This window comes from Pollicipes pollicipes, unplaced genomic scaffold, assembly GCF_011947565.3.
Source record: "Pollicipes pollicipes isolate AB1234 unplaced genomic scaffold, Ppol_2.1 Scaffold_7262;HRSCAF=8765_pilon_pilon_pilon, whole genome shotgun sequence".
In the NCBI taxonomy this organism is placed as follows: domain Eukaryota; kingdom Metazoa; phylum Arthropoda; class Thecostraca; order Pollicipedomorpha; family Pollicipedidae; genus Pollicipes; species Pollicipes pollicipes.
The window spans coordinates 5,563,132-5,575,631 of record NW_023597055.1 but is presented as its reverse complement, the minus strand read 5'-3'; the positions used below and the strand labels follow the sequence as shown (position 1 = coordinate 5,575,631).

The 12,500-nt window shown below is 53.6% G+C and overlaps 1 protein-coding gene across 1 annotated transcript in view; it reads right to left on the bottom strand.

The window, feature by feature from the left end:
* Positions 1-1,958: 1,958 nt before the first annotated feature.
* Positions 1,959-12,500, bottom strand: part of LOC119114151 (speract receptor) — a 59,684-nt gene continuing 49,142 nt past the window's right edge. Inside the window, exons 19-26 of the mRNA XM_037238361.1 lie at positions 11,811-11,923; positions 10,784-10,935; positions 9,567-9,665; positions 8,684-8,828; positions 6,891-6,989; positions 6,387-6,479; positions 3,675-3,777; positions 1,959-3,157 (exon numbers count right to left, since the gene is read on the bottom strand). Coding sequence (XP_037094256.1) covers positions 2,740-3,157; positions 3,675-3,777; positions 6,387-6,479; positions 6,891-6,989; positions 8,684-8,828; positions 9,567-9,665; positions 10,784-10,935; positions 11,811-11,923 — 1,222 coding nt within the window. The 3' untranslated portion in view covers positions 1,959-2,739. The remainder of the gene's footprint in view (positions 3,158-3,674; positions 3,778-6,386; positions 6,480-6,890; positions 6,990-8,683; positions 8,829-9,566; positions 9,666-10,783; positions 10,936-11,810; positions 11,924-12,500) is intronic.

The following is a 12,500-nucleotide window of genomic DNA, read 5'->3' as shown; positions in this document are numbered from 1 at the left end:
GTCACTCCAGGGGTAGTCAGTGGTGAAGCACCCCACATCATCGTAGCACACGTCCTCTGCCGCTGCACCGAGGAGGGAGGTGAAGCACTCCACATCGTCACGTCCCCTGCCGCTGCGCCAGGGAGGGAGGTGAAGCACCCCACATCGTCACGTCCCCTGCCGCTGCACCGGGGAGGGAGGTGAAGCACCCCACATCGTCACGTCCCCTGCCGCTGGACCGGGGAGGGAGGTGAAGCACCCCACATCGTCACGTCCCCTGCCGCTGGACCGGGGAGGGAGGTGAAACACCCCACACCGTCGCGTCCTCTGCCGCAGGACCGGGGAGGGGTGTGCGGTGGTTTGGGGGAGACTGACAATTCGAGAAGTGAGACAACATTCGCATTTCAAACCATCCAACGTATGTGTGTAAACTTAGGCTGATAAACCTAATATCATTTGATTTTGACGCGTTCACAATAGATTAAGGATGTCAGAAGCGGTAAAAGCACCCCAACAACTACCAAAACATTACCACAGGTTTGGGGACGGATAGCCGCCAGCGTTAACTCCATGTGAGCATTGTCCTTATCACGGAGTTATACGGCTCTAACGTACGAACTTGTGGGGATGCACACAAAACGCCCAGATCGACGCAAAATGCATCGCAGGGAGGTTACTCTATTGCCACAGATTGCTATATTGCCCCGCGCAACATTTTTTGTTGTTGTCACCGTGACCCTCGTTTGGGACGCCGGTGGCATCAAGATGGGAGCGTTGGAGCGCAGATCTGTCACCAGCAGCACTGACCGGCGTTCGCAGCCTCGGTCCGTCGCCTGCTTCCAGCAGCGGATCTCAGGGAATCCCGCGACAGCCGTGCGGTGCATGCAGCGGTCTCCTCGCTCACAGAGCTGATGTGACCGAAGTCCATGCGCAGTTCAGTCGGTGCGTTTGTGGGGCATTCGACGTCCTATGAGACGCCCATGAGACGCCCATGAGACGCCCATGAGACGCCCATGAGACGCCCATGAGACGCCCGTAAGACGCCCATGAGACGCCCATAAGACGCCCATGAGACGCCCATGAGACGTCCATGAGATGCCCATGAGACGCCCATGAGACGCGCGATAGGGAAGCAAAGCCTGCTCGATTGTCAGTAGCAGGAATTGCTCGGCTGCCGGCAGGAAGACTAGCTTGACTGCCGGTAGCAAGACTTGCCCGACTGACTTGCCGACAAGACTTGCCCGACAAGACTGCGGGAAGCAACACTTGCTTGACTGCCTTTAGCGATATTTGCTCTACTGCCGCCAGAGAGACTTGCCCGACTGCCGATAGCAAGACTTGCCTGACTGCCGGAAGCAAGACTTGCTCGACTGCCGGAAGCAATATCTGCCCGACTGCCGGTGCCATGCCATCCAGAAGTCCAACTCACCCGTGAGGCAGACGGTCGTCAGCGCCAGACCCAAGAGACACAGCCCTGCGGACCTCATCGCTTCTCCGCAGGTTGGCCGGAGCTCGGCAAGCCTCCGAAGCAGCGCAGCCGCTTCTGACACATCAGACGGCGGTTCATGTGATTTTTCTGCTATCGCTCAAGGTCATATTACGGCTCAGATATAACTGTGGCCGCAAAAAGGCTCAGCATCATTTCTTCTCGCGAATCACGCTGTCTTAGCCATAGCGATGAAAGGCGAAGTGGCTATAGGGTGAGTCCAGCACAATGGTAAGTCATATAAGCTGACTTCAGTTGGATGCGTGACGAGACATTCCTAACGCTAGCGAACGATCCGGTCTCCAGGGGCGTGCTGCGCCGACATCTGCTCCTTTCCCAGCGTCCCAGTGCACCTGTCCTTGCGTGAGGCGAGGGTTCCCAGGCCGAAAAATCGCCCACAAGGCCCGCTATCTCGCGGCATATTCGGCGCAGCGCACAGCTGCGCCACACTCACCGCTATCGAACCGCAGCAAAGTCGACAAACATCGTACGCCATGTATTTCACAGTCGAAAATATTGTCTACCATATACAGCAGCCGCCGAACACCCCGGCAACGTCACAGTCAACACCTGTCTTCGCCGGCGTTTGGACGCCACGCGCCGGCGAGACGGCCCCAGCGCGAGCCGCGTCCGCAGGGCGGGCACCGCGGGTGGCGCCCAACGCGCGGCGGGTTGTCACGTGGCGCCATCACGCGACGGTCGGCGGAAGCACACGGTGCGTTCCCGCAAGCAGCTTTCACGTGACGACGCGGTTACGACTCACTGTCCGCCGGTAACATGATTGTCTGTGCATGGACAACGTCTATACATTCAGTACGTACGTGGCATGTTGTGTTACAGATGAGAGATTGGATGATGCATGACGTGCGGTATTTATACGGACAGCTCCACTACACTTATGGCTAAAACGATACAAACAAATATGCGCCTCCAATGATTTCATGCATGAACGTTTCCATGCTAATGTGAGAAATATGTCAGATAGCTGAACGCATAGCGTGTGTTCCACAGTGGCCTTGGCGAGTCGACATATATGCAAAGTATGCGACTTCACCGCATGAAAGCCACATACAATTGAGAGACCGCTCCAAGCCAGTCGATATGTGGGGTAAAACAGCCAAAAGTTAGCTCGGTACCAGTTCATTCTTATTCCCTGTCTGATAAGCTGATTGTTGCCGACCTGACCGGCATGTGGACTCCAACGAGTGTGCTTACTTCGGAAATTGCTCCCGAAACACTTACGCCCCGCACGAGGATCGAACCCGCGGGCGTCACTATATCTGCGTCTCGTGCTTGTCGGCCGCCGTCGCCAGCAGCGGCTCGCTCTCCGTGAAGTCCGATGCCACGTTCTCGACCTCGGGTCGCGCGCGCACCACGCTATACAGCGCCGAATCAGAGCGCGACGCGTCATCCGCCACTACCACCGTCAGCCAATCAGTGTTCCCGCCCAAGGTCGTCTCAAGGTCGCCACTTGACCCGCCGCCGCCCCCTGGTGACGTCGACTCGTGGTCGTCGTCCAGCTCGTGGATGCACGGACAGGAGCGCCGCTTGGCTGCGTCGCACGCGCACCTGGTGTCGAGCGTGGCGCGCGCCACGTGACGCCGCTCGCTGTGCTGGTCCAGCTCGAACCGCAGCCGCCGAGTCGACTCGAGGCTGTGTGTCCGCTCCATGCCGCCGCGGGAGCGCAGCACTCTGCCGAAACAAAATGGCGGCATCACTGATAACTTCGACGCGAGACCGTTAGCAGCAGACTATGAGACTACCAGGGAGAGGGGGCGGGGGAAGCAGGTGGAGATGTTATGCAACGAGGACAGTTCTAGAACTAGAAAGCGTGCTGCATCAAATGCTTAGCCCATAAATTCTGTTGCATGATATCTAATTCTTCCCACGACACATGTGCAATCAGAAGATATAAAGAACCCTTCCAGGTGGCTAGGGTGCGAACAAAATGCTTCCGCCTAGCGATGCCTCTTTATTCCTGAGGTTCATCTCGCGTGCGATTATCATTTATGGCCAGGCCGCAGAGACCGAAATGACTTTGCATTCCGCGGACGAAACCAAAACCCCGTGATAAAGACACACAACATCATCCTGGTCACAAGCGTGCAAAGCATGCAATAAGTGCACCATCAAGCGAGATGAAGAAAGATGTTTCAACAAGTCTGTGACGAAGCAGCGGAGCTTGCTGGCTGCCACAAGCGGCACCTACCGGATTTGCTTCTGCGCGCGCAGCTTTGTACTGTTCTGCAGTCGGCGGGCCTGCCGCCGCTCATCCTCGCCCACCAGCCAGAAGGTGGTGACGTCACCCTTTCCTGCAGCAGAGGTGAGGCAGAGGTCAGCCAACGCAGCCAGTCCGTGCGCACTCAAGATAAATCAGCTGGTTAGGATGGCAGGCGAGGCTGTTGTCCGAGCTTTTCTCGACGTCAAAGGACGGGAATGTTTCACCTTCCGCCGTACCTTTTTCAGCAGGCCTGAATACGTTTTTCGATGGCGCTGATATGAGCAGAGTAGTCGAGAATGCCAATGTGTGATTGAAAGGCTATCATGAGGGCATATGAAATGTAATTCCAAGCCGATGGCCAGGCGAAAAAAACGGAATGCCAGCGGTAGAACTTCATTATGACGCTTGGTGACACCTCCCAGGTCAATGAACGATGGAACATGTGCAGGACACACATAACTAACCTCCAATCATTATGGATGCTACTCCTACCCGTAAGAAACTTGCACTTTAACCACAAATTTGCGTTTCCGGCCTCAGCGGATTGCCATTGGAAATGTAAGCTCGGGAAACAACGGGAAGCCTTCGGAGCACGGGTTGAAACCAGGCGCCAGGTGTCGCAGCGACACGAAAACAATACCGTGCGGCGAAAACGCGAACGGATCGTCGCACTGGCAGTAGTGAGGATCGGCGCGGAAGCCGGTCGTGCGCGGTCGAACGCAGACTAGAGATCCACCGGCTTGGATACTTTTTTAGAAATCGACGTCTTCTCTCAGCAGCTAGAGAAAAATAAAAGCTTAACAATATCAAACCCATCTTGACATAGTTTCGCAACGTGAGTTTGGGGGGGGGGAGGACGTGCAGCGCGGAGTTGGGGGCATGCAAAACGCCCTGAAACTTCGTCAATGAACGGGTCAAATCCGCCGCTACAACCCTAAGTGCCATGAAGTCCAAAGCCTTACCAAAGCTCTGACCACGCACCTAGATGTGGGGTTTGTGAAATGTTCGCACTCGGGCGTGTCCGGTGTTTTGACAGTTGCATCAAACCGCTGTGCTTTCAGATATCACCTGACTGGAGTCGTTCCTCCCAAATAATGCAGCCGGAGCCACTTTCATTCAAAGGCACGCACCGGATCGTAAGCGCAACACTCGTTCACAGGGCGGCCCCGCACGTGCGGTACTCACACCTGGTCGCCGGACACGGCGTCCGCCGAGGGACGGCGTCACGCAAGGAAGTCTCATGTGCGGTGCATTTTTTCACCTCGGATTTTGTCTCGCTATACTTCTTTATCGTGGTTGGCACAAACGCACCTCCGTGTAAAAATACGAATTTTATGTTGACTTCTTTTCTCGGTTGCCCAGTTGAACGACGCACGAATCACACGTTTGATTTAGGAACAAAGAACCGCTGGTTTTGTTTGAGCCTGGTGTTAGGATCATTGCAAATGTGTGCACGCTTATGCAAAGCGGTGTGCCAGTTGGTCCTGGGTGGGTGGGGTGGGGTGGGAGGGGGGCGGTATATTTTTGTTTGGTAGAGGCTGTAGACGCCCGAGGTCCACGAGAGAGGCCAGGCGTACGCTATGACAATATGAGGCCGAGACACATACCGCTGCGTCGTGAATCGCGACACTGGGAAAAGTGCACGACAGCTGCCGAATGTGTGTAATGTTTGTGATGATTCAATATGATGCACGGCATTAATGTCAGCGGGTTCGTGCTCCAGGTGATAATTTGAGGGGCAGGTTGGTGGAGTGGCCAAACGAACCGAAAATTGATGCGAGAGGGACTAACGGCGTTTAAGACAAGGGGTGTAATGCGCTATTGACGATTTCTCTGACCATGGCAAGTGCGTATCTGCGCTGGTACATCCGGAAGTGACCACGAACAGAAACCGGATATATCTTGCTCCCTCTGTACGTTTTAGACTCACCACCGCTTGGCACAATGGCACAAGGTTACGGACTGAAATACTTTTCAAGAAGTGCCGCTTGTTAACCTACGGGCAAAATGCATGCAAGAAGACAAAAATCGAACTTAAATAAAATCTTTGACGTTTCCGATCTGCTGTAAGCGACACTAGATATATTCTACTATTTGATATAAATAAGAACACATTTTCAAAACATAATCTAAGCAAGATAAAGCAACTTATCCAAATAAACAACAAAATGATCCAAAGTGCAAAACAAGTGCAATGCTCTCAATACCTTACAGTCGTATCTGCTACGCTCATGAAAGAGGAATATTCCTACGCACTTATACGGTGCAATGGATCACCTGCATGAATCACAACAAACACTTGTAGGGTTTCAGAAACACGGCTGGCTCCACGTACCGATGTTTTGGGGCTGTTGACATGATCAGGACACCCGCTGTTCTCTCCCTCATCCCACACCCCAACAGGCGTGTGGCTGATGGCAATATACACACTGCTGTGTAGAGTGGACGCCAGCCCATGCAGTCTACACCAGTATCTGGTGTACTTACTGGTGTACTGGTGTACTTGTGCTATACATCAACAGGGAGGCATCAAAAGACCCCAAAACGCCTCACACGGGTGTAACTGCAAAGAAGTCGCGAAAAAACAACGCCACCGTACTTCGTTCAAGAACAGGCAGGGTAGCATTGCACAGCGACCACCGGCGGAAGCGTCAGGATGCTGACAAGGCGGCGAGGCCTCGAGCAGGACGGGGAGCTGACCTTTCAGGTGGGTCTTCCCCCGCTCCTCCAGCTGGTATCCCCCGAGGCGCATCAGCACAGCTCGACACGAGGCGCTGCAGTGGATTCGAAGCGCTGCCGACGCAGGCGAACGCTGCGTTACTGGCGTCATTCGGGGGTGTCGTTGGCACTGCGTTGGCGTAGACAGCCGTGGCGCGGAGCGATATGTCGGGCTCATGCTTGCTGTCGCGCTAAGCTGGAAGCGTTCCCTGCCAGACCATATAAACCAGGCCCGCGGCGACTGCAGTGAATACTCAGTCGCCACTTTGGCTGTGTCCAAAGTCTATCACCAAGCAATGCAGTGGTTTTACGTATCGCAACTTTGGAGAGTGTTGGAAAATCCCAGCTTCAATACAAAGAGCACAACGTCACCAGCTGACTAGCCTCACAGGACAAACTACAGAGACCGAGCTATATCTGTCCCGCGTGAGCTTCGATCTTGTCAGCAAATCAAAGATGGCCGCAATCGGCGCGGGTTAAACTCACGTGCTCCGGTGGACTCCATTCTGGAGGCCGTGTTGACGGTGTCGCCATACAGACAGTAACGTGGCATTTTCCTGCCCACCACTCCGGCGCACACTGGACCTGAGGGTTCGCAACATGAGCTCAAATGAGGTTGTCAGCAACGCGGCATCTTCCCACCCAGGACCGCAGCGCACGCTGGCACTCGGGTGCGCTAAATATGCTAAAATCATGTCGCCAATTGACGGTTGGCACAAATGATGAAGCCAATACATGCATGTCATAAAAACGCACCGAGTGATAAACAAGCCTGGTATTTAGCTTTTTTAACCGGCTGCTGCTCAATAGTCCCGTTCCAGGTAGGTGGGATAATGCTCCGCGACATCTGTTTCGCTTTTTTTTGCAAACGGCCTAAAGCGGGTCGGAAAAATTTCCTCAATTTTCCAAAACATCTTTCTTACATATTACGTCAAAAGTTCGAACACGTGCCTTGCAAAGGAGTGATAAAGAGCCTGGTATTGGGAGGACTTCCAGTGGAATGTGGTAGAGAAGCGAAGGTAGTGATACCCCCGGGATTACGCACAATGCCTTGCGTTTACGAAGGTAAATTGATACTCAATTGATAATTGATACTCCTGGTGAATCAGGTCGTTGCAACATGGGTATAATTTTTGCAACGCAACAAAAGCAGCATAGCATAGGTGGTTCCACGGTATGTAAAATGGAACATTGCGGACAGTGAAATGTTCGACTATGCACTAGAACAGGAATAAGGGACACTCTTCGGCACTTAAATGCAGAGTTTTGCACTTCACACGTTATTTACGCAAAAATGGACCTATACGGTGCCAAAGAGATGCACATGTTTGGCAAAAGGAATGCACAGAATATTACGTGAAATCTACGCTAGCACCAAGGCGCATTAAAAGAAAATTTTCGGGAAAAAATATGCACCTGTAAGACTGGGGAAAGGAAAGAAGCCGCCCAAACCGTTAAGTGTCAGAAATTGCGGGTTTCATCGTAAAGCTAGCACAGAACATTTGTTTCCAAGGGCTCATAGCTCACTTTTGGTAGCATTATGCTGATTTCCCAATTATTCATCACTGTTTGTTCCAGTTCATTATGTACCGATCTTTGACCATACCGTTAACCTAATATCCGACTAGGTTGGCTAGCATTTTTCACGTGTACAGCATAACCGATTGCACTTGGAATGAATCGACTGAACTAATTTTGTGAAAAATTGTGCATTTCAACCTTGTTATGTCAAAACACCACTTAAAATACTATCACATGTCGACATGTGAGAAAGTCGTTAATTTGGATAATTATCAACACCGCTGACAATCCTAGCAGTACCGTTTGCGAGTCAACTTAGTGCTTATAAATGCTGTGACCCTTGCGTCTCTGATTGCAGAGCGAATGCAACACGTCCATTGTACACAGCGATCCCCGGGTGCCATCCTCCCCGTGGAACCTGCGTCAACCTCCAACCGCCCCCCCCCCCTCCCCGTCCACGTCCACTGCCTTCCACCGCGAACCACTTTCCACCGCCACAGTGACCACCGAGTGCGGTCCTCCCCGTGGAACCTGCGTCAGCCTCCAACCGCCCCCCCCCCCCTCCCCGTCCACATCCACTGTCTTCCACCGCGGACCACTTTCCACCGCCACAGTGACCCCCGAGTGCGGCTCTCCCCGTGGAACCTGCGTCAGCCCCCCCCCCCCTTCCCCTGTTCACTGCCTTCCACCGCGGACCGTCTTCCACCGCCGAGCGCGGCCGGTCGCGCGCGTCCGCGTCCCACGCAGCGGCCACTGACCGGTGTGTATGCCGATCCTGAGCATGAGCGTGTCCTGCGGCCGGTGCCGGATGGTGAAGCGTCGGATGGCCTCCAGCAAGTGGAGCGACATCGAGGCCACCTCGCCCGCGTGCTGCAGACCGTTCCGCACCGGCAGACCGCTCACCTGGCCACGCGGCACAGGCGGCCGTGTGACGTCAAAAGGGCGCATAAAGTGTCTCAAAGGCGCATGACGTCACAACGGCGCAAGACGTCACAAGGGCGCATGTAGTGTCACAAAGACGCATGTAGTGTCACAAGAGCGCATGTAGTGTCACAAGGACGCATGTAGTGTCACAAGAGCGCATGTAGTGCCACAAGGGCGCATGTAGTGCCACAAGGGCGCACGCATTGTCAGAAGGACGCATGTAGCGTCACAATGGCCCATGTCACAACGGCGCATAACGTCACAAGGACGCATGGCGTCACAAGGGCGCCTGACGTCACAAGGGTACATGTATTGTCACAGGGGACCGCATGCCACCACCAGGTATCGAGCGTCATTGTTGGGACGCGTGACGTCACCACAGGACAGATCCAGAACAGGTGACAGCACAAAAAACAGAGGACCTTGACCCGGGAGAGAGTTTCACAGTCAGCTGATTGTTTATTGAGTTCGATGGAAACACATCATGTTGGTACGGTACAGAATAAACCAAGTAAGCGGAGCCTCAAAAGAACAACGCAAAAAATAACGTCGTCCAACGCACTCACACAACATTATCCTTCGGTGCCAATGCACCATGAGTTCTCTAATATGTCGAAGGCCATAGAATGCCTCCACACGTGTCATTATTCCCACAAAAATACTTCACAAATCAGAAGTGCCCTACGTGCTTTGAGGACATCTAAATTAGATGCTTACCACCATGTAGGCATCACCGATGGTTTCCACTTTGTACACGTCGTAGTTATCGATGATGGAATCGAAACACGTGTAGAGATCATTCAAGAAATCCACCACCTGTGGAGTGATTATGGAAATTAAACCAAACACATTTTATCACATGCAGTCAAGGGTAAAACTGACGCAAATAATGCTGACACACCAACCCGACAGCGCGACGATTATTTACTTGTTCAAATCAGTTCAAATTCAATTTCTAAACATCATCTTATTTTCAAGTTTTTCTAGTCGTATTCAAATTACGTCTGTGAAAAAGCATTAAAACGTCACAGTAGGTAACAATCGCAATGTTGAAACTTTCTTGCAAACGCGGGTACCCTCGTCACATGTACTGTATGATTTTCCTTCCTGGTCACCTGCGTCAGCATGCCGTGTCTTTGCACCTCGCTGGTGTTGACTGCCTCCTGTGATGAGGACACTGACCAAATGTTCGCGCGGTATCAAAATGAGTATTTTGCGCGGTATCCAGCATTGGAGAGAGGGCACTGACCTATGTGCTGTTCTAAACACCTAATGACCTATAAAATGAACTCAAATAAAACAAGAAAAAAAGCCTCGGCTGGTATCCAGCGTTCTCACATGACTCTCAGACTGACTCATGACTCACATGTCCGGCGCTGGTGATCCTTGCCTCTGTTTCATCCTACCAGACTGTGACATGTGCCTCGCCGTATTCTGTTCTGAAGATCTAAAGCAAGGCTCTGTTCTGGGGATGCCGACCTACGCCCTGTTCTGAGGATTATGAACTACGCCCGGTTTTGGGTAGCCAAACATGAGACCTGAGGTCATGAGGCCTAACCAGCATCATCATCGCAGGACTTGACCCACATCCGCACTAAGCACCAGAACACGTGTCCCGCGCTCGGGTTCCAAACCAGCGTCTCATGCTGTGGACATTATCCCGACTCCCGTTTCTGGCCGGTGCCCCGCTCTTGAACATGACTTGCGCCTTGCACCGGGGACCGTGTCCTGTGTCCTGATCTGAGGACCCTGATCAGTGTCCTGACCCGAGGACGATGATCAGGCGCTGTTGTAAGGACCCTGACATGTGTACTTGCCGTGGCCCGTGTCCTGCTCTGAAGATGACGGCCGCGTTGGGAGCCCGCTCTGAGGAGCCGGACCGGCGCCCGTCCTGAGGATCCTAACCAATCTCGTGCCGAGGATCGGATCCTCACCTGAAGAGGCGTGCTCTCCGCCGACATGGACGTGAAGCCCACGATGTCGCTGAAGTAGATAGTGACGCTGTCGAAGCTCTCTGCCTGCACGCTGTTGCCTCGCTTCAGCTGGTCAGCCACGTACCGCGGCAGCATCTCGTGCAGCAGCGCCTCTGGTGGACCGGATGTGTACTGTTAGTTGCGCCACCATTCGCTGGCGCCACGGGTGCATAGCTTTCAAATGTCAGAACTTGGTTAACGGGCGCGCATATTGGGCGCAGTGCGTTGTGGAATGTGGGACGTACCCACGGTGTTTGCTGTCATTGGTAGTTCCTTATGTCAAAGGTTTTGTTGAAAATCGGCACCTCGCTGTCATTCTGCAATGGGTGAATCTAGATGAACGTGCAATGCATGATTCATGCAGTGCACATAACTTAAGTGGCATCAGCACGCGGGAAGGGGCTACTACGGTCTGCACAGCTGCAGTCTGATCCCGACACACGTCCACACGCCCGCTACGCCCTCCGCCTGTACCCGGTAACAGCTCCCTCAGCCCTCCGCCTGCACCCGGTAACAGCTCCCTCTACCCTCCGCCTGTAACCAGTAACAGCTCCCTCCGCCCTTCGCCTGTAACCGGTAACAGCTCCCTCTGCCCTCCGCCTGTAACCAGCAACAGCTCCCTCCGCCCTCCGCCTGTAGCCAGTAACAGCTCCCTCCCCCCTTCGCCTGTAACCAGTAACAGCCCCCTCCGCCCTTCGCCTGTAACTGGTAACAGCTCCCTCCGCCAGCCGCCTGTAACAAGTAACGGCTCCCTCCGCCCTTCGCCTGTAACCAGTAACAGCTCCGCCTGCCGTCCGTTACCAGTAACAGCTCCCTCCACCCTTCGCCTGTAACCAGTAACAGCTCCCTCCGCCCTCCGCCTGTAACCAGTGACCAGTAACAGCTCTGCCTGCCGTCCGTTACCAGTAACAGCTCCCTCCACCCGCCGCCCGTGACCCGTAAGCGCTCCGCCCGCCGCCTGTAATCACCGGTGCCTGGCCGCACTCACCCGTTTTCTTCTTCTCAACAATGAGCTGGTTGGTGCGCTCGTCCACCAGCACCTCCAGGTTGTTGGTGTACTTCTCCATCATCGAGATCATGTTGTCGAAAATGTGTGGCTTCCTAAAATCAGACCGCATGGATAGCCCTGGGCCTTGAGCGCAGGCGCCAACGCCGCCCCGTCGAATATCAACGCACAAGACGGCGCGCAAGCGTCGGTTTGGACGCGATGTATGGTGCCGACAATGTCATCTGTTTGGGTTACATATCTCTTGTCATTAACTGGCTTATCTTCCGGTGCTCACATACCATATTTGCAAGAAGAGGGGGAGGGGGACGGAGGAATGAGCAATATTTGTGCGCATTTAAAGTTAGATCTATGATGGTTTGTGGAAATAAGTGAGCCTTTATTACCATGAGCATCCTTAGTGCTGAACTAGATCGCTCGCCCCTGCCAAGTTACCGTGATCATCGTCATTAGTTAAGTCAAGATAAATGGCCATATGAATTTCCGTCGGCGACATGAATGTTTTCCGTGTTACCGAAATATAGGTTAGGAGGATAAGTGGAGGCTGACAAGGACGGCAATCACGGATCTGGCATGACGACGGCGTGGTCCAAACCGGCGACAGTCTCTCTTAAGGAGGCGATTGGTCGCTGTGCATTGAAAAGATCAACCCAGCGTAGGGAGAACCTGTGG